We start from the raw sequence: 27609 nt of genomic DNA on the forward strand, positions 1-27609 counted from the left end.
TCCCTTAAGGCAGAGACTTAGTGCTGTGTCCATGCCTACCACAGGGGTTCCTAGGACACGTCTGTGGGATGAGGATGCAGGGGATGGGTGGCAGCAGGCGAGGCATTGAGTGTGCTCTCCCATTTGTGGCAGAACAAAGAATATGTGTGCCGTGGCCACGACTACGAGAGGCTGGAGGCCTTCCAGCAGAGGATGCTCAGTGAGTTCCCACAGGCTGTCGCCATGCAGCACCCCAACCACCCTGATGACACCATCCTGCAGTGTGATGCCCAGTGTATCTTTTGACACTTAGTAGGGGAAGGAGGGCTGGGATCCTGGGAGGTGAGGCCCACCTAGTCAGCTACCCCTCTGCCATGTCCTTGGCCATACAGGCCAGGTTACCTGTAAGTCCTGAAGCAGAGTGTGTTCTCGTTACTGACTGACACTTAGCAGGGCACTCGTGCTTCACAGAGGGGCCGTGGCATGCCCTTAGCCATGGGGGCCTGGTCATCAGCTGAACTTCAGGGGGACCTTTATCCCTCTGGTTGGCTGCTGCCAGCACCTGAGTCCCCACCCTGCCATATGAAGGGTCTGCCTAGGCAGCCAGCAGCAATCACTGTGGACTCTTGCTGCAGGGATACTCCACTTCTGTGTCCTGCTCTACTCCCACGTGCATCTGTTGTTACCCAGAGCCTTTGCCAGCAGGACGGAGGCACAGCTCTGTGGATGGGGGCGGAGACGGGGGGTCTGAGGCACTTGGAAGTCTGAATGCAAACACTGGCCTGCCCCTCATTCCCCACACACAGCTTCCTTGAACACCTCATGACGGTTGCCATGACTGTAGCAAGCTTGTTCCAGAGAGAGGAGGGCAGGTAGACTCCCATATGTTATCTCGCCACAGAGATCCCAAAGAGTACTTTGTTAAAATGTTGTTTTGCAGTAAATACAGTTTACCCACAGTGGGCAGACCCAGGCTCTTGCAGCTTTTTCATTCTGTGGGATGGGCACCTGCATTCTCCTGACCCCTTTCCCTTCTTTCTTAAAGGGGCACTGGAGAACACCTAGCTGTTGACATCTCACCTTGGCTGCGTGCTCAGGAGACTGACTGCTGGAGCAGGGAGAGGGGCAGTTAGGGAGATTCGGTCTGTGTTTGTGTCTGATCTGCCTCTTGAAATGCTGCTGCTGCCAGTAGGGAACAGGGGCTGTGGTGTTCCTCTCTCCTTTGGGGGGGATGACAGGGGTCAGCCACTCAGGTCCATCTCTCTTTCAGTCTCTCTGGGTTTCTCCTTCACTTCCTGCCCAGACTTGCAGATCTATGCAGTGACGCCCATTCCAGATTATGTGGACGTCCTGCAGATGGACAGGGTCCCAGATCGTGTCAAGAGCTTCTACCGCGTCAACAATGTGAGGAAGTTCCGGTACGACAGGCCTTTTCACAAAGGCCCCAAGGACAAGGAGAATGAATTCAAGGTGAACAAATCTAGGGAAGTGGGGGCAGTGCTTATAGCGAGGCCGGGGCAAGCCCCACATTCTCAGGAGCTCATCAGTGTCTCACCCTTCGGGCAGGCAGGGCATGGTAAAAATCACTTAATGGCCTAAACCTACCTGTGCCTTCCCTGCAGAGCCTGTGGATCGAGCGTACCACGCTGACCCTGACCCACAGCTTGCCTGGCATCTCTCGGTGGTTCGAAGTGGAGAGGAGGGAGCTGGTGAGACACATTTCAGATGGGGCTCATTTTCACAGCTGCTTCCTCAGTTCTTGCTTTGGGGGCCTTTCTCTAAGGACTGAAGAGAGAGAAAGAGTGCTTAGGCCGCCTGCCTGGCCTAGGCTGCTACAGGCAGTCCTTTGCTGGAGGCTTTGTGCACCTTCGTTCTCTCATTTAATATTCACAACACCCTTAGGCACCAGGTATTTTTTTTCTCACAATTTGTGAATGCAGAAACTATTCTCTGAAGTTCAGGAAGCCAGAGACCTCTGACTTCAGAACTGGTGCTCTTCTCTGTTTACTGTACTTCTAAGTGCCTACAGATTAGAAGAGGAAATTAGAAAGGGAGTCCCAACTCCACAGGAACAAGGGCGGGGAATCAGAATCACAGGTCACAGATCCCTGCTGTCAGAACTGTGATGAGGGAGGGGTTGACATTGTGCCTGGGATGACACCATTGCTGTGTGCCCCCAGGTGGAGGTGAGCCCCCTGGAGAATGCCATCCAAGTGGTTGAGAATAAGAACCAGGAGCTGCGGGCCCTGATCAGCCAGTATCAGCACAAGCAGGTGCATGGCAACATCAACCTGCTCAGCATGTGCCTGAATGGCGTCATTGACGCCGCTGTCAACGGAGGCATTGCACGCTACCAAGAGGTGAGCTGGGGTCCCAGACTAAACCCTGGCTGGGAAAGCAGTTCTCAGGCGCCTCTCCTTGAGATTCCAGCCTCTTAGGGAAGCCTTCTCAACAAGCCCTCTCCTGGCTGTGCCTCAGCTGACCAAGGATGGTCCTGGGATGAAGCTTTAAGCTCCCTGCCACTCCCTGTTTCCATTGTTCCCCCTCTCTGATGGGGCCTTTTCTTCCTTTTTATTCTCTGAACTCTGACAGATGGGTAATCCATCTGATGATGGAAGGATATTAAGTGGCCTCCAAGAGGAGCCTGAGAGCCCAGCCCTTCACGAGAAGTGAGTTGTGGGCTCGCTAAGACACTAGTCCCCTCACCCTGGCCACCAGCCCTGCCTGCCCTACCCAAGCCAGCAAGGCTCCATGAGGGGCTGAGACCAGCATTCAGGCTTAGATTACTTGGTCACCTTTGGTCCTTCTTAAGACACAAAAAAACACATCTGTGATTGCTGGAGGTTCAAGCAGGCCAAGCTAGAGGTACGTTGGTGTGTGTACCTGCTAGGAGGCAGCCCGGCTACCTTTCAGGTGGCACCTTCAGACTCTTAGTAGTAGCCCTGGGAAGAGTCTTCCTGACTTGGCCTTTTCTTTCACAGGCCTTCTTTGATAAAGATTACATCACCAAGCACCCAGGAGATGCTGAGAAGATCACTCAGCTCAAGGAACTCATGCAAGAGCAGGTATGTCTTGCCAGGGTTGGAGGCCAGTGTCTAGGAGGGAAAGGCTAGGCACCACACAATAGCTGGATAGCTGCAGCACCCAAGGTCTGCTCCTTGGCTAACGGAGTAGTGTTGTCTATCACCCTACTAGGTTCATGTTCTTGGAGTCGGGCTGGCAGTTCATGAGAAGTTCGTGCACCCAGAAATGCGCCCTCTGCATAAGAAGCTGATTGATCAGTTCCAGATGATGCGGGCCAGTCTCTACCATGTAAGCTGATACCTGTCCTGTTCCTGCTGCAGTATCACAGGTGTCACTTCCTCCAGACCTGTGCAGCAAGCCAAAGGAAGTGGGGTGGGAAGAGGGGCTGGAGAGGCGAACATGAAGGAAAAGCTGTTCCCACCCCAGGATAGCAGGAGGCAGAGGTGGGTGCTCTAGCCAGGGGAAGGACACCCAGTATCCTCTTATTCACTTCCTCCCTAAGAAGGAGTCATATTCAAGGACAGAGAATGTCCTTGAATGCACTGTGCTGGTGAAGAGAGGTTTTCATATGAGGAGGAAAAGTTTACGGCCCACATGCAGGGATCTCTTTGGAGATATTTTTCATCCCAAGAACCTACAGAGGTAAGGCATAGCCTGAGCCAGTCTTCTCTCCTCCCTCTCCCTCTTTCCCCTCTCTTTCCCCTGCCTCTTTAACCCCCTGCCTCCCTTCCCTCCCTCTTCCTCCATCATGTCTGATGACCCAGGCTTACATCTGAGAAAGCCTAGGCTGGGCAGTACTTTTGTACTGGCCTCTCTTAGAAGGGTCAGGCAGGTTCTGGGGCTGGCCCAGGCCCCAGAAGATCTCCCTGACTCTGACCTGCCTCCTAGGTCTCCATGGCAGGGCTTGACCCAAGGACTGATGCACACAAGCAGAAGCAGGGCCTGTATTCCGGGGCTAGTTTCCCTCCAGGGGTCTTACAGGGAATGCTGTCTGGCTGAGAGCAGGCTTCAGGTGGTATTGAGCACAAACTTCTGGTCTCTCTGTGTGTGAACTTCCCCATCACAGCAGGTGAGCCAGGCAAGCTAGAGCCTGGCCACTGGGGGAGCTCTCTAGCATGCAGGCTGTCAGGTCACTGCAGGAAAAGGCACAAAATGCTCACCCACATACCTCAGGGTCTCCAGGGCATACATGGAGGTGTCCTCTCCAGCTGCAGAAGCACATTTCAGCCTTCTGCTTGCTTTGGAAGAAGGGAGTGGAAAACCTCCTGCTTCTTCAGGGGAAGCTCAGAAACATTCCCAGTGCACCTAAGGCCCACAGATTGTGAAGGACTTCAGGAAACCTGGACAGTTGTGCTTTGTTTCCTCAGAGTCACAAATAGGGACTCAAACCAATGTGCTGTCACCCAGGAGGATTTGGGATCAAAAGTTTCTGCCAAGATGTCTACATACTTAATTATGCAAAAATAGAACTGTACTGTTTTCTAATTACTTGCATCAGGATTTTGTGTCCTGTCTCCCCATAGACTGTGTCACAGACAACTTAACCCAGGTCACTGAGAGCTGGGCCATTTAGCAATCCAATAAAACCCAACTCCAGTTCTTATGTAAGAGGTGTCCACTGTCTGACAGATGATAATCAGCTCTTCCTCTCCTGTTTCCCAGCTCTTGTTCTACTTTTTCTATAGTGATAAATGCCTGTTAACACACTCTTGTGAACTCAGACCAACCTCAGCCTACTCCAGATGTGCTCTTAGTGGGTTGACCTAGGCCTCACAGCCTCTTCCCCAGGCTGTGGTGTGGTTAGGAGGGTGCTTTGGTCGTGAAGGGGTCACTGCCCAAAAGAAGCCAGTAGTAGTTCAGGTTCAGCCAACAGTATATGATTTTTTTTTCATTTACATTCCTGCCACCAGCCTGCTTTTCCCTCTCACCTCTTAATTACTTTTTTATTCTTAATTATTTATTATGAAGGGGCATTCGTTTCTCAACAGGAGTTTCCGGGTTTGGACAAGCTAAGTCCTGCATGTTCAGGCACCAGCACCCCACGGGGAAATGTCCTAGCATCCCATAGCCCCATGAGCCCAGAGAACATCAAGATGACCCACCGGCACAGGTATGGCTTTAGGGCTGAGGAGGGTCCCCTCCACAAAGGTAAGTCTGAATGTCAAAGATCAGAGCAAGGAAGTCCAAAATAGTGCTTGTGTGTACGCACATGCCCTCTTACCCATGTGCACAGCAAACACACAGCTCCTGCTACAGGATCTACACTCTGCATCCAGTCATCCTGGGTGACAGAGGAGTATACATGGTATTGTGGGAACACGGAGGAGGGGGCATTTGGGGTAAGTCTTGAAGGGTAAGTAGAAGTTTGCTGCGCAGAAAAGAGTTGGTGTTAGGAAGGTGATGGAGCAAGATCCGGGCAAACTCACTAACATGTGCAGACACCTCAAGATATGAGCAAGCCAGTCTGCTCAGCACTACAGGGAGAGCCAAGTGGCTGGAATGCAGGATTCCAGGGCATGGAAGAGGGCCAGGACCAGCTCTGGATGGGCTCGCTTCATTCAGGCCTTTGGACTTGATCCCAGGGTGAATGAGGATCACCAGTTGGTTTTAAGGAAGAGGACAACATGGTGATGTGAACATCAAGGCGTCCCTGCTCTGCACTCAGGAGTCCTGGTCGCTAGGGCTCCACTGGGGAGACTTCAAGTCTCCAGGGCAGGAAGCCCAGGCCAGGGGATGACCCTGGAGAGGAGCCCTCACTTGGCTTTGTTTTCCAATGTGAGCAGCAAGTCAGCACAGAGGGTACTCAGCAAATAAGAAGGAATGAATGAATGGGGGGCTGCCTAGAACTGATAGAAGAGAACTGTTGGCAAGCCTGTGGCCACAGAGATGGAAGGAGGCCAGCAGATGGTTCACAGCCAGCTATTTCGATAGCTTCCCCAAACCAGGAAGATACCCTGACCTAGGAGCAGATCCTATCCGGGTGTAGGTACTGGCTCAGGTAAACACCCCATAGCAAGGAGGACCTGGGATCCTTGACCTGATTCAGCATATCTCTCATTCCTCCTGCGACACTGGTGATGTCATCAGACTGAGTGGCCATAAACCATTTAACTCTAGGTCAAGGCTATGCCAAGCTACCGTTGGCCTTCCCAGACTAGGGGCCTCTGGTGGGGTTCAGGACTGCTGCAGGCCTCAGATGGGTATGAGCATTGGCTATGGAACCATCCAAACCAGTGATGGCTAAGGCTTGGGGATGGCTGTTTTATACACACCCATGACTCTCCCTCTCACCACCTAGCAAAATGTCTCAGCTCCAGACCTGACTCCTCCCTATCTCCCACTCTTGTTCACAGCCCCATGAACTTGATGGGGACCGGCCGCCATTCATCATCCTCTCTCTCCTCACACACATCTAGCGAAGCTGGAAACGTGGTGATGTTGGGTGACAGCTCCATGGGCGAGGCTCCTGAGGACCTGTACCATCACATGCAGGTACAAGAACTGTCCAGGGAGAATGGGCCAGGGCACCATACCTAGAGGATTCACCTCTCTGCTGGCCTGAGGACTGGCATCCCTGCCTAGTTCTCTTGTTCCTGAATTCAGAACACCCAGAGCTATGGCAAAACTGCCTTCCCTCCACACCATCCCATGTTGCACTTCCCAGGCCTTCTTTCCCAAGAAGAAAATCTAGCTTCAGTCCTGGCTACTCTTAGAGATCCCATGGGAAAGCTCCTCTGACAGATTGCCTTCCTTCCTGGCATTCCTGATGGCTAAGTCCTGCTTCCTCCATGGGCACCATCACTAGAGTCTACCCAGCAGCCCTGCTTCTTTGGGGTTATAGGTGACCCTTAGTGCTGGCCATCAGCCGGTCCTCCATCAGGGCAAGGGTACAGTATCAGACACTGGGTCTGGGCACCTCATGGCATGAAGAAGCCAACTCTGGGCCAGTCTACAATCCTGGCCATTCAGACCTCTATCCTGCTAATTTTTCTCCCTTTGCAGCTCGCGTATCCCAACCCCAGGTACCAGGGCTCAGTCACCAACGTCTCTGTTCTGTCCTCGTCCCAGGCAAGCCCTTCTTCCTCCAGCCTGAGTTCCACTCACTCAGCACCATCCCAGATGATTACCTCTGCCCCTTCCAGTGCCCGAGGTAAGGATGGCAGGGCGCTGCTTGCAGAAGGGAGAGGAGAGAGCCTCATGGGCCCCACTTGTCCTCCTCTCATCTGTGGCTATGTCTTTGAAAGTGGCCCTGTGACTTAGAGAATGCTCACCTGCGCTTTTAGTACCAAGGACTCGAGGGGTCCTACCTCCAAATCTTTTTCTCTTGCTGGCCTCAGACCCTGCTCGGAGCAGTGGTTGCAGCTATGCTGCCACCAAGGTAGCTAGCCATCGCATCTCCACCTCAGTAAGAGGACACACAGCCTAGGGGAAAGCTCAGTTCTTTTCCATTGAAGTGTTTGCAAGAATAAAGCTCAAAGTTAAGGCAAAAGTGAGTTTTGTCTTGAATAATCAAACATGATGAAAAAGTATGAAAATTAAATTTGAAGACTAAAATTAACCCTGGAAAATATTATTATAAACGGTAACAACAGCCAAAAAATCTTTGTTCAGTTGGGAAAGTGTTAATCAGGAGAGATGGCTCTGTAAAAAGCTATTAACTTTGCCAATTATTGCTTGATTTCTTCTTCAGTTGAATAAATATTGTTCTGAGCCAGCATCTTTTTCACATTCTGATTCTAATTCCTGCAGTAAAATTTGATTCTCTGTCCTTTTAGATAGAAGCATTCACAGTGGAATGGAAATTAGCTATGGTGACTAAAATCTAGCACTTCCCAGGGTTGGCTGTGCAGAATAGTAGCAGAAGAGAGTGGTGAGCTGGTCACTGGCTGTTGCTTCCAGGCTTCAGAGGGGTGGAGTCTCTTTGTTCTTCTCATTATTATGAAGATAAACAGAAATAGCACAAATGTATGACATAGAGGGTCGTTGAGGGAAAAAAAAAAACCTTTTCTTTCATAGCACGCAAACCTGAAAGGCCCACAGTAGCAGTGATGGAGAGAGAGATGCAGTGGCCAACTGGGAAAAGCCTCAGCAGACAGCAGAAGGGGGGTAAGGCTGCAACAGGCAGAGTTACAGACTTTCACCTGAAGCATCCAGCCCAACCCCTCATTCCCTGTGGAGGAAACAGGTCCAGTGAGAGGGGCTTAAGGCCATCCAACCAGTTTGTGGCCAAGTTGATTTTGGAGTTTGAGTCTTTACACTTGCCAGCCATCAGTCTGATGCCCATTCCACTTCCATGATTGCCTCCCTAACATGGACCAAGGCACTCAAAAAAGGGGAGCCAGCATTTGGAAGCAGGTATTTCTAGTGTTAAAGAAGAAAAATGATCCAACAAATGGGTGCATGTTGAAGATTTGTCAGTATGTGAGGGCTGCAAACATAGAGAAGCAACAGTGATTTGTGCTATAAAGAAGGTATGTCAAAAGATGGTTTGGAGAATAAAAAGGAAGGAAACCCTGATAAGTCAGCCATGACTTCTGTAGTGGAGGTTAGCATTTGCAGTGTCTTAAGGTAATGCTTCTGAATAGAGCTGCAGAAACAGATTTTGTAATCTAATCTGTTGTGTGGGTTTTTTCCTAACCTGAACACTCTCTAAGATATACTCAGCCATATCTAAGTCTGTAGCTGGGTATTCTTGCTGAAGTCAGATCTCTGAACCATGATTATCGATAAAAACAGAGGCAGCAAAGGATGGACATTTTAACTCACTTCACTCTGACATTGCTCAGACACTTCCCCTAGGCAGTGCCTGGTACTCGGTGCCCTAAAGAGGACAAAGACGCCATCAGGGACCTCACAGTCTTTCTGGTACCACGTTTGTCCTTCCAGCTAACGATATACTAATCTATTCCCTCATCAAGCTTTTACGAGTGCTCAGTAAGAAGTCTGCATTGCTCTTACACCCTCAGAGTTGAATAGAGAGAAGTTATGTTCTCCCTGTTTGGAAGTGATCTCTTTTTATTTCAAATGGCTTGGTTATCAATTGCTGCATAATAAACCACCCACCAAAACTTAGCGGCTTAAAACCACAATTTATTATCATCTTGCGTGATTCTGTGGGTTAACAGGGCTCACTGAGCAATTCTCAGTTTGCAGTCTCTCATGAGCTTGCAGTCAGATGTCACTGGGGGCTGGAATCATCTCAAGACTCAACTAGGCTGGACATCCAAGATGCCTCGCTCACGTGGCTGGCAGGTGATAGTACCTGTCAGCCGGGAGCTCAGCTGGGGCTGTCAACCTGAGTTCCTACGTATGACCTCTCTCTGTAGCTTGAGCTTCTCACAGCATGCAACCGATTTTCCCCAGAGCAAGCATTCCAAGACACCCAGGCAAAAGCTGCAAGACTTCTTATTACCCAGCCTTGGAAGTCCCAGAACATCCCTTTTGCCACATTCTGTTGGTTAATCAAGTCACTAAGGCCAACCCAAATACCAGGGTGTGGAATAAGACTGCACCTCATGATGTGAGGAGTGGCATGTGCGTTTTGGGAGGGAAGGCATTGATGGTCGCCATCTCTGGAGGTAAGCTATCATGATGGTCAAACTCTAGAGTATCATATAATGAAAGGCTGATAGGAGCTCCCTCCTTTTCTGGAGTAGATATGAAGTATAAAAGTGAACAAAATGGTTAAATAGAACTGGGCCCAAAGCGGGGAATCGTGATAAGAGCAGAGGCTATTAAGAAAGAGCAGGAAGTCACTTCTAGGCTACAACATCCATGCAATCCATGTGTAGGCCCATCTGGAGAAAACCATGGGCCCAGCATGTGTCAGGCCCACATGTGAGAGAAGATACAGACTGTGACCTGGTGTCATACAGGAAGACTGATATTTTTAGATAAATGTGGGAGGTGAAGTAGTAGATGCACTGGGGTCACCGAAGAAACAGAATGGCCCACTCTGGGGTTTGTGTCTGATGTTACGGATGAGGGGAAGGCTTTCATGGAGAGTGTTCTGGAGACTCCTTTGCATTGGAGTCACTTTCCCCACTCCCAGGAGTGGTCATGTCACCAATAGCCTTCCTTGCCGGGCCCATTGACACTCTGCTGTGGTTCTTGTTGCTTTGGAAACCTTCAAGTTGAATGGCCTGCAAGGCATAGTCTAAACTCTTTACGTCCGCAGCGCCCCCTGGTGGTCAAAAGGCTGAGTGGAGCTAGGAAACATGGAGATTTTGATTGATCCTCCTTGAATAACTCAGTCATGCTGGGACTTAGCCCCCCTGGGGTTTACCAAACTACAACTGAAGTAGTTCAAAAGTCCTGTGACACAAAAGCCCTTGTGGTGTTTAAATGTTTTCATGAAAAGTAGCCATCACTCTCTCCTACAATGGCTGCCCTGGCTGCCCAGGGAAGACAACAGTGGGCAGGAAGTAAGATGAAAGAGTTAGAAAATCTCGTGGTAGCACAGAGCACTCTTTTGTTTTCGCACCAGAGAGGCCTCCATAACATGGATACAAATCCTCAGCATAGCCCCTGGGGCCTGCAGGCTGCTGTCCCTCCATCCTAGCCCTGCAACATGTATCAGGATATTGAGTGTGCAGATCTGGGGTTGGCCTGGTGAGCCAGACTGTGAGCTCCATGAGGTGAGGGACCATGGCCAAGCTGAGCAAGGCGGTACACCATGTTCCAACCACATGCCTGGTGCGGGATGGGTATTAGATATGAGTTTGATGTAACTGAGTTGGTATAAAGGGGCTATGTCTCTGTGCACACCAAGCTGGGGGTACCCCTGTCCAGAGATGTGGCCAGCAGGACCCAGGGAGCATTCAGAGTTTCTTGCTGGAAAGGCACTATAGAAACCAGTGGGATTAGGAGCCCTTTTCCTTTTTTCTTTACACAGCCATCTTTTTGAGGTTGCCTCAGAGCATAAGTTCTAAAAGGAAATATTGATGTAAGTGAAAAAATCACCAAATAGTAGCAATTCAGGCCTAGTTTTTTAAAAAAGCATACTTTACTCATTCCCTTATCAGTGAAGGATATTTTTAAAACTAGGTCTTAGAGCCAGCCCTGAGGTTCTATAAACAGTATCGCTCAGACCAGCTGTGGAAGAAGTTTACTTAAATAATAATTGCCTTACTTGTTTTTAATATACTGACTTCTTCAACATATTTAAGCCTCATCTCCTTGGACTAAAATGAGTACAAGAGGCATATCTCAAGAACGCCTGGCTGCAGAAGACCTTTTTTAGTTGTACCCTGACAGTGCTTGGACGGCACACTCACAGGAAGGTTCAGAGACCCTGTTTTTCAGGGACACACAGCCTCCTGAACTGCAGGTTCACCTCTCAGATGGAGCCTCACTAAGAAAACACCACGGAGAGGGGTTTCAACCACTTGAATCAGCCAGAGGCTGCCGAGCTGCCAGTGGGCAAGTAGGGGGCACTGGGATCCAGGTGACCCTCCCACTAGTTTGACATGGATGTGCTGGTGTTTGGCACAATGAGTGATACACGTTTGGAGGGCCTTCTAAATTATATCTTCCCAAGGGAAGCCTGCAAGTTTATTCTCACTACTTTTGTGGAAGGTCCCCTTGAGGACCATTGGTTGACAGGTTCCTGGGCCCATAGCTGTGGCCTGCATCAATGGGGACTAAGCCACACCACATCTGGTCTCCATAACAGCCCCTCAGGCCAGAGGAGGTCTCACAAGAGAAGGGCAAGAACCAAGTCAACTCAAGAGCCTGGGTTAAAGACCCACATAGCTCCATGACTCCCGAGTTCACTGAAGGGCAAGTCTTAGAAACCCTGGAGAGCCCCCTGTGTGCAGGGCCCTGGGCCCCCAGCCAGTCTGGCTGGGTCTGCAGTAGGATGGCCAGGAAGGCAGAGGCCAGGCACTGGAGGCTTGGAATCTGGGAAAAGGTGGTAGGGAGCCATCTGGGAACAGGGCCAGTGGTGTCTGGAGAAGGTAAGTGTGTAGAAACAGTGTGTCAAGTAAGAACTGTGCTGCTGTGTTATCTGAGTGTGTCTGTTTCTGTGTGATGGCTCCATTGCAAGCTGGCCTGGGCCCATTCCTGGGCCCCCTGAGAGAGCTCAGCATCCAGGCCACACCCATCTCCCAAGAGTGCTGGATGCAGAGGGCCCCTAGGGCCCCAGCTCCAGTCCCCAGCTCTCCTCATGATCTGCCTCTGAGCATGGTGAGGGCGCTGTCGGGAGTCTGCATTGCCCCAGGTTGTAGTATGTGTGCCTTGGCTGGGATGCCAGGTGCAGCCCCGCCACCATCTAACCACCAGGCTCTGCTTCATTCCTCCTGTGCTTGCTGAGTTCATCCTCACCCCAACGGCAAGGGGACACCACCCTGGTTCCTTGGCCCCAAGGATGCCTGCCCTCTGGGCCCTCCATCTGTGGCTTGTCATCTGTGCGTGATTGTTCTCACTTGGTTACAGGCTCTCCCTCTCTGCCAGATAAGTACCGCCATGCCCGGGAAATGATGTTGCTGCTGCCCACACACCGGGATCGCCCAAGCAGTGCCATGTATCCAGCAGCCATCCTGGAGAACGGACAGGTAATGGAGCCAGCCTACTGACTGCCCTTTGCTGCAAGTGTGTTGGCCTGGGCTTCCCTCGTTGCACTTGCTAGGCTTTCTGCACTGTCCTTCGTGCCTCCCTCATTCTGCCATAAGACCCTCAGAAGGCTGCTGGGCTCCTAGATGGGAGCTGCAGCGAATGTGAGGACCAGCAGTCCAGATGGAGTACAGCTGTGGGTAGAGTGGTGGCAGGGTTGGAACCACCATTGTTTGTGTGGCTCTCTATCCTTCTGGCCAGCCTCCTGGACTCCTCATCTATAAACAGTCTGGCAGAGAAAATTGGTTATTTTCTGTCCCAAGAAGGCAGTGGTGGACGTGGGTCTAGAAAATGGCCTTCTTCCCTGTGTGTGTGAAGGACATCCTCACTGGGGCAAACTCTGCCTCTTTCATCCATCCATCCATCCATCCATCCACCTGAAGCCCCTCTCTACCCGCTGGGACTACTCTCCACACCATTTGCACAGCTCTCCAAATATCCTATATGGGGCCCTTGAACAAGAAGCTGCAGGGATTAGCTCCTTCCCCTCCTATCCAGTCTTCCCTGCCCTTCTGTCAGGGTCCATGAAAGTCACCTCCAAACAACTGTTACCTAGTCCCAGAGTGCCAGGACTTTCCCAGCAGTACCTCTCTGTGCCTGGTCAGCCCTGCCAGGTGGAAGGAGCAGGTCTGCCTGGCAGCTGCCCATCAGAACAGTAGGTCCTGTCTGTGACTTTGGGCTTGAGTGCTTCCCTTTCCCTACCCTCAGTGCTCACATGGGCCTGTGCATGTGGGGCATCTCCAGGAGACTAAACCTGCCAGTGCTCAGGGGTGAAAGGGGTCCCTAAATCCTTTCTACCAGTGGGTCTCCTTGGCAGGACAGAAGGATACAGTTAGATACCCTCGGGTGCCTGTGTCCTTTTTCTTGGCCATGTACAGGACAACCTGGAGCCCAGGGAGACACTGGAGGGTGGACCCTCAAACACTGCACATGGCAGGACTCAGAGCCAGATAGCGTGGATAGTTTTCCAGCTGGCCTGATGTTCTCAACACATCTCAAGCATGAGCTGTACCACTGCTTTGATTTTTCCATCTGATCCTGGAATATCCTGGCTCCCGTGGCCCACAACACTGCCCCCAAGGTGTAACTGGTTGTTTTCACTCTTTGATGTTTTTCTCCTTCCCTCAGCTGCCAAACTTCCAGCGGGCCCTGTTCCAGCAAGTGGTTGGAGCCTGCAAACCCTGCAGTGATCCCAATCTGTCTGTGGCTGAAAAAGGTATAATTCCCTTTCCCAGGTGGCCTCATCCCATGTTTATCCCCATCCTGAGCGTCTGACTCTTGTCCCTGAGCACCAGCTGGCCAAGGCTGAGCCACACTGTAACGCCCAGGCCAGTCTATCTGTCCAGAGTCCTGACCAGTTCCTGTGTTCACTATTTAACCCACGTCTGGCTTGATGCTAAGGTTTGGATCCTGTTTGTTTGTATCTCTCCCTCCCCAGGGCCCACCCTCTGAGAAGCCCCAGCTGCCACCTGCCCTGAGCCCACCTTTACGAAAACTTGGGCTGCCGTATGCAAATGGTGGGCAGCCACTCCCCGGGGCTCCTCCCGACCAGCCCCAGAATTCAGCAGGCCCTGTGGCCCCTTTGGTCCCTCTCAACTTGGGCCCACAGGGACCTCTCCTTGTTGCTCAGAACAGGCCTGTGGCCAAGCATGTACCCCAGAATAATGGGAAGGACAGGCCATGGCAAAGTGAGTTTCCCAGAGACAGTCCTGTCCAAGGGACTTCAGTTCCTCCTATAGCCGCTCTGGCCTGCAGCTGCTGTGAGTCCATTTTTTACACATTGCAAGTCCAACAACTATACTATGAGACTAGGCAATACTTAGAACAGAGGCTGTTTATAGATAGTGGAGTTTTACCCTATGTTCTGCTCTAGCAAGCTGAAGGAAGAACCAGACTTGGACCCATATGACCCCGGCCCAAACATGGAGACCTGAGTTCATTTAACATAGAACAGTACCTGTGTGGGGACTATGCTAAGCCTACCTGCCACACAGAACCGGCCCATGTCAGCCCGCTCCCTGTAGGTTCCCCTCCCCTCTCCTCCATCTGTTGGAGTTTAGGGCACACTTAGTCCCCAGCAATACAACCTGCTGTCCCATCAGAACATGTCCCTCCAAAGCTGTTGTCATGTCATCATTGCACCTCTTCACCAAGTACTGTCTGCTGTTCTCACTGTCATTGTTCCTCCCTTGCTCATCATGGAGGATATGCCTCTCTGTCCTCTTTAAGGAGACCACGCACGGGGTCCATGACCTCAGTGCCTGGTAGGCATCGGCACCGGGTACTCAACCACAAAGGGCATGGAGATTCTGGCTGAAGATGCCTTCCTAGCCTCAAGGTTGCACATCCCTAAAACATGCGGCTTACCTGGACCCCTGCACCTGTGCCCCAAAACAGAGTGCCCTTTTGGCCTTGAGGGCCAGAATCCACAGTGGCTTCTCTTTACCTGAGTTGTGGAGCAATCACAGATCTAGCCAAAAGCACAGGTGGGCTCAGAGCTCAATTGGGTGCTGGTGGCCAGACCAGGACCTTAACGCCAACTGGACCCAGAAGAGCTTCAGGCTTCAGACCAAGCTGCAGCAAGAAGCTGGATATGCCCACCTCCCAGGTGTGGGAAGGAAAGAGGGTTGTCTCAGAACAAAGGCTGAGCCCAGAGCAAGCCCATTTAAGCCACAAAGCCAGTGCTCAGTGTGTAGCAAACTAGACATTTGCCTAGGGGGAACACATAGGCCAGAGTAATAACTCCCTAAGTCTCTACCTGGATCCTCCAGGGCAGGAACTGTGCATACTTGTCACCATTCTCTTGTCATCGGGATCTTGAGTCCCATGAGAACTCCACTTCTCACTTACATGTGTCTCTCTTTGCCAGGCAGTGACTCCCAGACCAGGCAAGCCTGCCCTTGAGGCTGTGGGCTGTGCACAGGGGACCTCAGGCCAGTGGTGGCCCATAACAGAGAGAGAGAGAAATGACCAGGACACAGTGGGGATTGCCCCTCTTCTCCTAGGATAGGTCTGTGCATCTTAGATTTTCCACTAACCCCAACGCACTTGTGCTGTATGGCACAAGTTCACTGGTCTCAGTGGTCACCAACAGCAGGCTACAGGGCGAGCTTGATGGTTTCTGGTTCACACAGAGGGGCTCAGGCAGGTACCCTTTGTACACCATTGCAGCCTTGCCAGCTTTCTTCCCTCATAGCGTTCCTACCTGCAAGATCCTTTGGGCCCTTGTGGGTAAACTTTTGCAGTCCCACAGTTCTTCCGGGGTCTAGATGTGCACATGAGATCTTGGGCTGTCAGAGCTCCTTTGGGGAAGCTGCCCAGACCCACCTCCAAGCTTCTTATTCAGTGAGGTTTGGTGGCTTTTTATGGAGATGGAACTTCTCCTTTTCGGGAGAGGGAGGCATAGTGCTGAGGACCAGGAAGCTTATGCTGCGTCTTGAGGAAAGCCTACATGAGAATAGGCCTGTTCAGTTCTTAGGGTGGCTCAGGCTCTCTGAGGAGGCCTTCGGTGGAATCCACCTGGTGTTCACCAGAGTCAGAATCCTTTCCTCCCTTCAGTGGACAGTTGAGTGTCTGTCTACCCAATCACTGCCACGCCCTCCCTTCTGCCACCAGCCGTCAGCCATCCCATGAGACTGAGCCATGCTCCTCAGAGCTGAAGCTGTTGAGGTCATTGAGTTCTACCCTGTGTTCTGCTGCAAGCCCACAGCAGTTCTTGACCAGTGAGGAGGACTAGGGTGGACATCACCCATCACCTTATCCCTGGACCACCCGGGGCCCAACCCCTCCTGGCCACATCCTCCTCAACAGCTAAGCTCTAGCTCCTTCCCTCCCAGAGCCTCTCAGGTCCCATTAGGCCCTGGCATTCCCCACTCAGGACCTGGAGTGGGAAGAACCCAGACCCCAGCCTTGTCAGGCTCACTTTAGCTATGACTGCCTCAGAACAAAGCCAGTGGGTAGGCCGCTTCTCTCTCTAGGAGAGCCCAAAAGGGAATTGGTGCCTGTCTGGCTTTGTCAGAGAAAGGGCGTATTTCTTGTCAGTGTTATTTGTTCTCCAGGAGGAGTTGGCGAGTAGCATTCACATGCCCCGCTCCTGCTCCTGAGACCCCAAGGTCCAGCCATTCCTTCTCTCCTCTCCCCTCCTACAAAGTCACTCACCCCAGCTGTGGCTGAAGGGCCAGTATTCTGGCACTGGACTTCTTCCTTACCATAGGTGGACACCCTGTGTTTTCCCTTTGTCCAGGGCCCACTCTACCCTGCATCCATAGCATGTGGGTGCCAGGAACTGGGCCTCTCTACATGCCCCAAAGCACCCATGGGCTCCACAGCCCTCCCTCCTCTCTGGAAGCAGTGGTCCCTGCTGGACCTGGGCCATGACTCACGGGCTTTAGACTCTCCTCCAGCAGGCACAGTGAATACCAGTCCTTACCTAGAAAACCCCTGTGCCTCCCAAGCCCAGCCAGTGGGCACAGAAGCAACAGGGATGGGCAAAGCTTGTACTTACCACAGGCTCTTTGTGGGGCCAGCTTGGGGGCAGGACCCACTCCCTGGCCGTGCACCAGCTGTGGACGGAGGCAGTCTCTGCTGCCTGTCCATCCTGCTCCCTGCTTTTCCCATTGGGCCAGGGCTATGGGAGATCCCTGAATCCTGACCTTGGTAAGACTCTCCATAGGTGCGCGCTTGCACTCTCTCTCTCTCTCTCTCTCTCTCTCTCTCTCTCTTTTTGCAGTCCCATCAGCCTGTTTGACTCTCCTCTTCTCACCTCTTCTGTTGTCTCTTCTCCTCCTGGCAAGTCCTGGAGGCTGCAGACGCTCACTCCTTGCTGCACTTTCTCTCCGCTTACCGTATCCTGAGTACTCTTCAGACACCAGTTCACTCTGTTGCTATCCTCTTAAGTGGCTTCTGTCCTGACCACGGTCCCCTGTGGGCCACAGTGTCTTGCTTGGCCAGTGTTTTGTGTCTTAGGAGCTGGCGTGCCACTCCCACGTGTGCTGAGTACATAGTATGCACCTGCAGAAGCCATAGGCTGTAGAACAGGCTTCTCTCAGAGGGTGGCTCAAGAAGTAACCTCCCTTCATGCCATCTGTTTTCACCCTTCAGCGGTGCCAGCAGCCCCCAGCAGCTGGAGCCTGGATAGCGGAGCCCGAGAGGCCCAGCCCTTCCTGTCTGCCCACACGGGGTGCATCCTGGCCCCCCCAGTGCCTCCCCGAAGCCTGCTGCATGGTAAGAAGACTTCCAGTGGGTCCCCCAGATAGTCCCCAGTCTCAGATTCTACTCACGGGCAAGGGCAACAGCCCTCCAGGCTGAGAAGATGAGCCGACTCCGCCAAGGAAAAAACATCTCCACCGCAGGAAGGATCCTGCTGGGCTTTGGGGTCAGTGAGGTTTCCAAGCACAGCAGGTGAGCTCAGTGAGGCCTTTCCAACCATGGAGGCTGAAGACATCAGAACTGACCATGCCAAGCATGATACTCACCAGCCTGTCGTCGCCAAGCAGCAGGCTGAGAGCTGCCACTGTCTGCAGTCTGTTGTTCCATGGGCTCTGATGCACTCGACCTCTTGACCTCCTGTGTGGCATGGGTGTCTTTACTCCAGCAGCTTGTGTTTTGGAGAACTTCAGTGAAAAGAGAGGTTTTCCTGTGGCCTTCAATGCTGAGGGGTTGCAGGAGACTCACATCTGTCCAGTTGGCCCTGCAAGATATGCTGACGTGCAGCGCAAGAAGGGCCCAGCTGAGGCTCTGGTTCTGTTTCCTTTGCAGGTCATTACTCCCTACACTTTGACGCCTTCCACCACCCCCTGGGTGACACCCCCCCGGCCCTCCCAGCCCGGACCCTGCGCAAGGTAATGCATTAAGGTGACAGCCCCAGCTGAGAGGAGCCATCTCAGCTGCTAGAATCACCCCTGAGACCTGAGGTCTACCTCTCCTGCTCCTGTCCCTGAGATCCCAGCCTGGCTGAAGCTGGGGGTGGCCGGAGCCACACTTGGGATGCAGATGACCAATGTGTCCTGCAACAAACGTGATGGGGGCAGGGAAGTCAGAGGGTCCTGGAGACAGCAACACATGGTACCCAGAGTATGTGAGCAACGAGCAGTGAGAAGCCAGGGGGTTCCCTGCCAACACCCAACTTATCAACACACCACAGTTCAAGACATAAAGAAACATTCCTGTGGTGGATCATAGAGCACTTTAAACTGGACTCCACTCAAAGCAAGAAGCATCACATACCAGACCTTTACGAAAAACTCATTAACTTTTCTGCAAATTGGAAAAGACTGTCACAGATTTTAGCAGCAGAATGCACTCATCTGGTCCATGGCCCACTAGGGTTCTTTCTACCCTCGCCAACTGGCCTGATGACCCAGTCCTTCTGTCTGTACCCCAGAGCCACAGCCAGCAGCCTGGGACATGGCTTCAGGGGGCACAACTGCCCAGCAGCCAAGACAGGGCCATTTTTTAGCCACAGAAATGCAGGTGATTCTGGGGCTCCACTGGCTTGGGGGCAGGGAAGAGCTAGGGGGTGATTGATGATGAAACAAGAAACATGCTGTTGATGAGGATTATTTTAAAGTTCATTAATAAGCAGACTCTTGGTCTTCTCTTCCCATGGTGGGCCAGCCAGCCTGTTTGGAAAGAGGGATTCTAACATTTTTACCTTTTCTTTTGCAGTCTCCTCTCCACCCTATCCCAGCCTCCCCCACAAGCCCCCAGTCGGGCCTGGATGGCAGCAACTCTACGCTGTCTGGCAGTGCCAGCAGCGGTGTGTCTTCCCTAAGCGAGAGTAACTTTGGGCACTCCTCGGAGGCCCCTCCTCGAACCGACACCATGGACTCCGTGCCGAGCCAGGCCTGGAATGCTGACGAAGATCTTGAGCCACCCTACCTCCCCGTCCACTACAGCCTCTCTGAGTCCGCTGTTCTGGACTCCATCAAGGCCCAGCCGTGCCGAAGCCACTCAGCCCCGGGATGTGTCATCCCTCAGGACCCCATGGACCCCCCTGCGCTGCCACCCAAGCCCTACCACCCCCGCCTGCCGGCCCTGGAGCACGACGAGGGTGTGCTGCTGCGTGAGGAGGCCGAGAGGCCTCGGGGCCTGCATCGCAAGGCCTCGCTGCCTCCTGGGAGCACCAAGGAAGAGCAGGCTCGCATGGCCTGGGAGCACAGCCGAGGGGAACAATGAGGGGTAGGGAGGCAGCTAGGACACCACCCTCAGTGAGCAGCTTGCCCCACCACTCCAGGTCTGAAAAGCAAGTCCCCCCGCAGGGAGCCAGAGAGGCCTGGCACTCAGGAGAGAACCACCCCGAGTCTACATTCTACTGCCGTGAACTCGTGTGTTGCCATGTACAGAGGCCACAGCAGCATGAAGGGTTGTGGCTTCTCTTTTTATTTCATTTTCTACATTCCATTTCTATGGGTTTTCCTTTTTCCTTTGTGGAGTAGATGCTTTCTTCCTCCTGCAGTTCCAGACCATGTGGAGCTATATGGAGATATTGCATAGACAGAATCAATTGCTTTGCAGGGCCCAGCGGGGTAGGAGCCCAGGCCCTCCCTCCAGGGAAGAGATGCACAGAAGAATGGGAATTGCACTAGGGACCTCTTCCTTTGCTGTGTGGACAGAAGAGCTCACGGTTGTATTCAGGGATTGCAAGGACCACATTGACTACGTCACCGGTGGACAAGGGGGCTACAAGCCATTTTGCACAAATGTCTGCCCACTTGCTCCCTCTTCCATCCAGGAGTGTGCAACTGAGAGGCTGGCTAGGCCAACCTGCCAGCTCAGGCATGTGACCTGGCCTAACTGCATGCCCAGGGCATACTGCCAGGCTTCCATGGGCCAGCCCTGCCTCCTACTCTACCTTGGATTTTTCCCTCCATCGTTTTTATTTCTGACCCTTTGCCCCTCTCCACTCTTAATACACCCCGTGCCCTGCAGGAGACCCCTTGGTGCATGGATCTGCAGTGGTTATCTCCTATCCTCTGGAGCTTGAGTGGGGGTATAGCACCAGAGGGACTACCCTCACCACCTTCCTCCCCAGGGCCCGGGCAGCCACGTGTTGAGAAACAAGCTGATACAGGAGTGAGGCTGGGTGTGGCAGGGGCCGGAAATCCTCAAAGCTTTCAGAAGTGGCCAGAGTGCTTGTCATCAGCTCCTGAATCAGGGATTTTCAGCACTACCTCCAAGCAGTGGGGTTGGCTGCCCAGCCAGGCTTCTAAGGCCCGAGGACTTGTGGTCAGGCTCAGCAAGCTCCTGGGTAAAAAGGGTGGGAGGGATTCTCCTCTTAGAAGCAGAGAGCCACACAGGTTGAATTATCCTCTCCCAGTAGCCAAGTGCAGGGCCTCAGCTCCAGGCCCGTGGGGACCACCACTCAGGGTTCAGGGCGGGCAGGAGGGCAGTTTCTCCAGCCTCCCAGTCTGTTGGGCAGAAGGTAGTGGTGTCTTTATAGAAAACTCTTTCAGGTCAGGCCACCGATTTTCCTCTTGGTTTATTATTTGGGGGAATAGGGTGGGGTGGTAATAGTATTTTACCAGGGTGCTTCTAAGTTACTTTAAAAAAGTCTACGAAACATTTATTTGCTTGCATTCACAACTGTGATGGTCCCACGGCTGCCTTCTCCTTGTTGAGCAGGTATGTTCTCCCCTAGTTCCTCTTCTGCTGGCCCATCTGACCTCCATGGTTAGGGTATTTTTCACTTGTAAACAAATGCCAGGTTGTTTAATAGGAATGCCAGCAAGTAACCTATGAGGAAAGATTGGGGGGCCGCATTAGCTTCAGGGCGTCTGGGAGTGTTTATCACCATTGTGGGTCCTTTCTGATACTTCAAGGGTGACTCCAAGCAGAGTGGGTCAGTCCTGGCAGGCCTGGACCATCTGGTGTTCACAAGTGTGACAGTCGGGGATTAGCTCTGGGTTTCTTAGGTAGGAGGGCATATTTAGGTTTTAGGGCACTTCTGAACCTCAATCCCTGGACAAGGCAGTCCTCACATAAGAACATCTACCTTCTCCACCTGGTGGCATGGGAGGGTAGAGAGTGGAATGTGGGTTCATTTGGCCTTGCCTCATACAGGGTGAGCCCAGTTTGTTTTCCCTCTCCATTTTCCCTAATTCCATGAAAAGGACATGATCCAAATTCCTTTCACTGGAGAATCAGCCAGTCTGAAGGGAAGTGGGAGGCAAGAGATGAGAATCCTCTGAAAAGATTGTGAAATACTGATTTTCATTCTTTCAAGCTTATTTGTAAATACCTATTTGAATGCTGTGTATTTGTACAGGAATTTGAGCAAAAAATGTATAGAGTGTGATGTCCAATTGGTATTCAGCCCTATATAAATGTGTTTTTAACCTCTGGCATTCTGTGCTTATTTAAAATAAGAAAACTTCTAACCATTTCTTTTGTGTATTTATGTTTAAAATAAGAAGCGACTTAAAAATGGTCTTACCTGTACCAGAAAGCAAAGTTAAAGAAAAAAAAATTTGTACTGGTGTCCCAAAAGGTATTTTACTGTATATATTGTGGTAGCATGTTCTAAATCCAACAAGTAATGTGAATTTTAAATGTAAATATCTGCCACCTTATTTCCCCCCTTTCCCCACTCCTTTGACTGCTGTGATGTGAATTAAAGATGAATACCTGACACTGACCCGCTGAATTCACTGAATTGGGAGCAGCGCAAGTGCCTCTCTCCAACCCTTGCCGCTGGGCTCCAAGCCCTTTTAGCCCCATAGAAATCTCCTTTCTGCCCTGAGCGCAAAGCCAACCTTTCCCACGTCCTGCCTTCAAAGACAGGGAGCCAAACCCTGCCCTGGATATGAGGGCAGCCAAGGGCCCTGAGCGCTCAGTGGGAAGCAGGAGGCGGCGTGCCAGCCACCTCGACCAGGCTTCCGAGGCTTGTGAGGAAAAGGGGGGCACCTCTTACCAGCGTGCGGGACAAGCCTCCGAACCCCCGACCTCCCCACTCTGAGGCGGGATGCTTCTGATCCCAAAGCCACGCAACCAACCCTGGCCCGGGTGCCTCTCTGAGTTCTGGGAAGGCAGCCCGGAGGAGAGCCTTTCCTACGGGCGCCCCTCCAGCCCAGAGTCTGTCCACCCCGGCCCGGGTACCCCTGACAGCCCGCGCGAGGCGGGCTCCGGCTACCCGGGGCTCAAGCGGGTGGGTGCCTGAGCTGCTGAGGCAATTCGGACGCGGTCCGCCGGCCTCGCAGGCGCCAGAGCCTCCGCAGGGGCTCCCCAAAGTCTGGTTCCCCCCGCCTACGTGATCCTTTAAAAAAAGGTAAAAGGGGAAAAAAACCTCTTCGGAGCCTCGCCTGCGGCCCCCCGCCGTCCCTGCCTTGTTGGGTTACGGCTGGCCCCAGAGCCCCTGACCTGCGCCACAATTCGGAGCCTGGGCGGGGAGGTCCGTGGGTTTTTCGGGCCGGCTTGGGGCCCAGAACAGAGGGTACGCAAGCCAACTCAGCACGCGCGGTACAGCGCCCAACCCGACTTCGGCCAGCAACACTCCGCCTCAGCCACTGCCGGGTCACCTACCCAAGATGGCGGCCCGAGCCGCTTCCGCCGCCTCCACGGCCGCTTCCTGCCGGCCGCCCTGGTTCAATCAGCAGCCGACAACTGTCTAGGGCCGAGGGCGGGCGACGCCATCAGCCAATGGGGAAGGGCAGCGTGGAGCCGCCCGTCTGGGCTCCGAGGCGCGTGGACCAATGGAGGCATGGTGTGTGGGAGGGCGCGGAGAGCACCCACCAATGGGGAGCCACGGCGCGCGGCCCGGACCTGGAGGAAGCGGGGCTCTGCGGGCGCGGTGTAGTCGGGCGGTGGCGGCGGCGGCGGCGGCGGCGGGTGGAGGAGGATGTGGGCCACGCACGGGCTGGCGGTGGCGCTGGCTCTGAGCGTGCTGCCGGGCAGCCGGGCGCTGCGGCCGGGCGACTGCGAAGGTGCTGCGGGGTTGGGGGTCCGTGCGCTGTGGCCCGCCTGGCGGCGGCGCTGCCAAACCTAACCAAACCACTGAGCGGCCCAGTGGCAGGGGCTGATACGGGCGGGGGCGGCGGGGGCGGCCGGCCCCAGAGGGGTCCGCCAGAGGAAGGGCCGACGCCGGGCCTCTTAGAAAACATTTCCTGGGCCTACAAAACATTGGTCCGACGAGAAGAAGCTGGGACTAGATCGTGCAGAAAACTTGGCCTGAAATTGAGATAACGCTGGAGTTTTGGTCCTTTCCCATCACTGGGCAGAGGCTCCCGGCCAGGGGGCTCCCGGCTCCATGCCGGCCGTGGGCACCGCGCCTTGTCTGATGGGGTTGCGAAGCCGCACCTCGGAGTTCGGTGTTGTATTTGGAAATGAGCAGCATTTGGATCGCTGTTTTCTTCGGCCTCCAGTTTGTCCATTTATGAGGTCACAGTGAGTCCATTTCAAGGACACGTGTTCAGTCTCGGCTTAAACTTTATGGAAAAAGCAGGGAGGAGCCTTTTTTGGGTCATTGGGTGATGCTCGTTCCCCGTATGCCCTGGGTGAACCAGGGGGCCCAGCAACCCGGAGCGCGGTTCTGTCTACCTGTGGGCACCTGAGAAAATCGGTGATGGAAAAACTCACCTTTCTCCGTGTCTCCTATTAAAATTGCTGACGGAGTTCCCTCCTGGCGAATTGCGGTGCAACTTGGTGATTGCTGAGCATCTCCCTTCCCTCTCTTTTCCAGTTTGTATTTCTTATCTGGGAAGATTTTACCAGGACCTCAAAGACAGAGATGTCACATTCTCACCAGCCTCTATTGAAAAAGAACTTATAAAGTTCTGCCGTGAAGCAAGAGGCAAAGAGAATCGGTTGGTGAGTAGCTGTCTGACCCTCCCCAAGCTGGCCCTGGCCAGTGTTTGACCCTCTGCTTCACAGACCTCTCAGTAAAAGGCCCTGCCCACTTGTCTATTCAGGAGGCCAGATGTTCTGTCAGTTAACTAATGTGGGACTGAAGGGCTTTCTGTATTCTGCAGTTGTGATGTTACCCTCTTAGTACTGATTAAGCACCTACTGTGTGCTGGGCACTGGAAATACCAGGGGAGAGCAATGACAGGCAAATGATGCAGTGGGATGGGTGTCATGCAGAAAATGGACCAGGATGGAATGAGTGGGTGCTGATTTAGACAGTAGTTAAGAATTCTTCTGAGGGCTTCCCTGGTGGCGCAGTGGTTGAGAGTCCGCCTGCCGATGCAGGGGACACGGGTTCGTGCCCGGTTTGGGAAGATCCCACATGCCGCGGAGCGGCTGGGCCCGTGAGCCACGGCCGCTGAGCCTGCGAGTCCGGAGCCTGTGCTCCGCAACGGGAGAGCCACAACAGTGAGAGGCCCGCGTACCGAAAAAAAAAAAAAAAAAAAAAGAATTTTTCTGAGAAAGGGTCATCATTGTGAAGGGGGAAGAGCATCCCAGGCAGAGGGAATAGCCAGTGTGAATGCCCAGAGGCCAGAGTAATCTTGGCATGTGTGAGGGTAGTAGAAGATTACAAAGTGTGCCCAGGGTAGGCCAAGGCTGAATTGAGGACAAGAGCCCTAATGAAACGATGGCTTTTGTAGCTTTAACTTCCCTGGCAGTCTCTGGTTTGTCTGTCTTTCTGTTTAAAGGTTTGAACCGTGGTGACTTTTAAATTCATCTGGTGTCTGTCGTCAGCTCTGGGACCAAGCGTGTATTAAGAGCCTGGGGTTTACACTGACTGAATCTGACTGCCAGTACAGGCGGGGCATGGGAAATGAGGCCCTGGCAGAGAAAGAAGATGTTTTCAGATGTCAGTATGCTTTGGAGGAGACAGCTCTCAAGTGGCACCTCCTGAAGGCCATTGTCCTTTCTTGCTGCAGTGCTACTACATTGGGGCCACAGATGATGCAGCCACCAAGATCATCAACGAGGTGTCGAAGCCCCTGGCCCACCACATCCCTGTGGAGAAGATCTGTGAGAAGCTCAAGAAGAAGGACAGCCAGATCTGTGAGCTAAAATATGGTGAGTGTGGCCTTATTTAACCAACACCGAACCCACTCCTTGCTCAGGCATTAATGAAGTTTACTTTCTAGCTGGGGAAGGCACGTGATAAACTAGAGCCTTCACGAGTGAGTTATACAGCATGGTTGATGGTGTTAAATGGTGGGGGCGGGGGGCAGTGCACAGACTCACCTTGCATCATGGTGGGTGGAGGTTAGAATAGGCCTCATCGAGGAGGTGACATTTCAGCAAACTTTGAAGGAGGTGGGGGATTAGCCAAGGGCATAACTAATGGAAGAGCATTTCAGGCAGAGGAAACAGGCAGTGCAAAAGCAACCAGTGGCATGACAGATGGGTGGGCAGGTCACAGAGGGCCTTGCAAGTTGGTGAAGATTTGGCTTTTAGTCTGAGGGAAGATGAGAATGTTGGTTTTCGGCCAGAGAAGGGATGTAGTCTGACTTGCCTTTAACAGGCTTGTCCTGGGCTTCCCTGGTGGCACAGTGGTTGAGAGTCCGCCTGCTGATGCAGGGGACACGGGTTCGTGCCCCGGTCAGGGAAGATCCCACATGCTGCGGAGCAGCTAGGCCCGTGAGCCATGGCCACTGAGCCTGCATGTCTGGAGCCTGTGCTCCGCAGCGGGAGAGGCCCGCGTACCGCAAAAAAAAAAAAAAACAGGCTTGTCCTGACTGCAAGCTCTGAAGGTCCAGCGATCTTTATTATTTTAAAAAAGAATGGCTGTGTCCCAACGAGAAGGCCCAAGATTATGGGCGCACAGCATCTCTTTTGCTGAATAAGTCTCTGGTGGGAAAAACAGTTCAGGTCTTCAGAAAGAGTCAGGGCCAGGAATCATTGTCCTCTTCTGTAAAATTTAAACAGCACCAACATATTTTATTGTGAATTGAGTGTCCAAGGGCTGTGTTCGCCCACTTGTGTCAAGGACAACTGGTCTTCTGAGAGTGATCCTGGTTCAGTCCTGATGACTCAGGGTCTCTCTTTGGGCATAAGTGGTCATGGAAGAGTAAGCTTCTAACTCAAGGGCCCGACCATGGTCTGTGTTGAGCAGTTGAGGCTAGGGGATCTATCTGCTCTGTCACCGGGGAGCTCTTATTCTACAGTGGTGTGGGCTGCACTGTGACTGTTTAAGAGGCACTTGGAGTGGGAGCCACATTCCTCCTATAAGGTTCCTCCTGTAAGGACCACATGGCCTCCATCCCTGTCCCTGGTGACACCTGCATGTCTGTGGTGGACATTGCCAGCATGAGACCCACCTTCCTGGTGAAGGGGCCTGGGCTAGTTCTCCCTCTTGGGGGCAGTGGGCACTGACACACTTGCATGTGTCTCCCTGCGATCAGTAGGGCTGCTTGTTTTAAGGGATGGTTTGGATGTGCGGGACTATTGGGGTCTGCTGTTCTCCCACCTAGCTGGTTATTCTCCCTGCTCTCTCCAGACAAGCAGATCGACCTGAGCACAGTAGACCTGAAGAAGCTTCGAGTTAAAGAGCTAAAGAAGATCCTGGACGACTGGGGAGAGACGTGCAAAGGCTGTGCAGAAAAGTCTGACTACATCCGGAAGATTAATGAACTGATGCCTAAATACGCCCCCAAGGCAGCCAGTTCACGGACTGATTTGTAGTCTACCCGATGCCTGCTGCACCTGAGGGGAAAAACACTTCATCTGTGTCTGTCCCAAACAGCCTTTTTGTAATTTATTTTTTAGGCAGGCTCCTGACAAAGTCAGGCTTGAAGCCTGGAGCTTTCCTGATGATGCTGGGTCCACAGCGCCCCCTTGGGGGGGATTCACTTTGTTCTGTTGCCGATTTACTCTAGGACTTCAAAGTATGTCTGGGATTTTTTTATTAAAGGAAGAAAATTTCTAGCTGTCTTTGAAGAATTAAAGTGAATACTGAAATTGGGTTTTACCCATAATGAAGATTTCACCGGTTTATGCTTTCCAGTTTATAAAGAGTTTTCAGGTATATTCACATTTGTCCCTCGACCACCAGTCAGTGCTGGAGATGCCAGGGGGACTGAGGCACGTGGGGTTGTGCAGGACCGG

At 52.7% G+C, this 27609-nt stretch overlaps 2 protein-coding genes across 12 annotated transcripts in view; both read left to right on the forward strand.

Annotated features, from left to right (window-relative positions):
* The window catches only part of DOCK3 (dedicator of cytokinesis 3), a 408834-nt gene extending 385933 nt beyond the window's left edge, over positions 1–22901 (forward strand). For 8 of the 11 annotated variants that reach the window (XM_079934759.1, XM_079934762.1, XM_079934760.1 and 5 more), the window contains 14 exons: positions 133–274; positions 1283–1449; positions 1602–1688; positions 2160–2339; positions 2961–3044; positions 3175–3291; positions 4992–5113; positions 6357–6495; positions 7006–7153; positions 12439–12557; positions 13744–13831; positions 17716–17838; positions 18373–18455; positions 19282–22901. In XM_079934759.1, coding sequence (XP_079790885.1) covers positions 133–274; positions 1283–1449; positions 1602–1688; positions 2160–2339; positions 2961–3044; positions 3175–3291; positions 4992–5113; positions 6357–6495; positions 7006–7153; positions 12439–12557; positions 13744–13831; positions 17716–17838; positions 18373–18455; positions 19282–19791 — 2109 coding nt within the window. In that variant the 3' untranslated portion in view covers positions 19792–22901. The other 3 variants (XM_079934756.1, XM_079934758.1, XR_013830244.1) reach the window with 3 other exon arrangements.
* A 524-nt stretch (positions 22902–23425) lies between these two features.
* Positions 23426–27427, forward strand: MANF (mesencephalic astrocyte derived neurotrophic factor). Its single transcript, XM_079934781.1, has 4 exons — positions 23426–23534; positions 24290–24417; positions 25434–25575; positions 27002–27427. Exons 1-4 carry the CDS (start codon positions 23450–23452, stop codon positions 27184–27186), a joined length of 540 nt encoding a protein of 179 aa, XP_079790907.1. The 5' UTR covers positions 23426–23449; the 3' UTR covers positions 27187–27427.
* The last annotated feature ends 182 nt before the right edge of the window (positions 27428–27609 follow it).

Source organism: Stenella coeruleoalba (genome assembly GCF_951394435.1).
Source record: "Stenella coeruleoalba genome assembly, chromosome: 10".
Classification (NCBI taxonomy): Eukaryota; Metazoa; Chordata; class Mammalia; order Artiodactyla; family Delphinidae; genus Stenella; species Stenella coeruleoalba.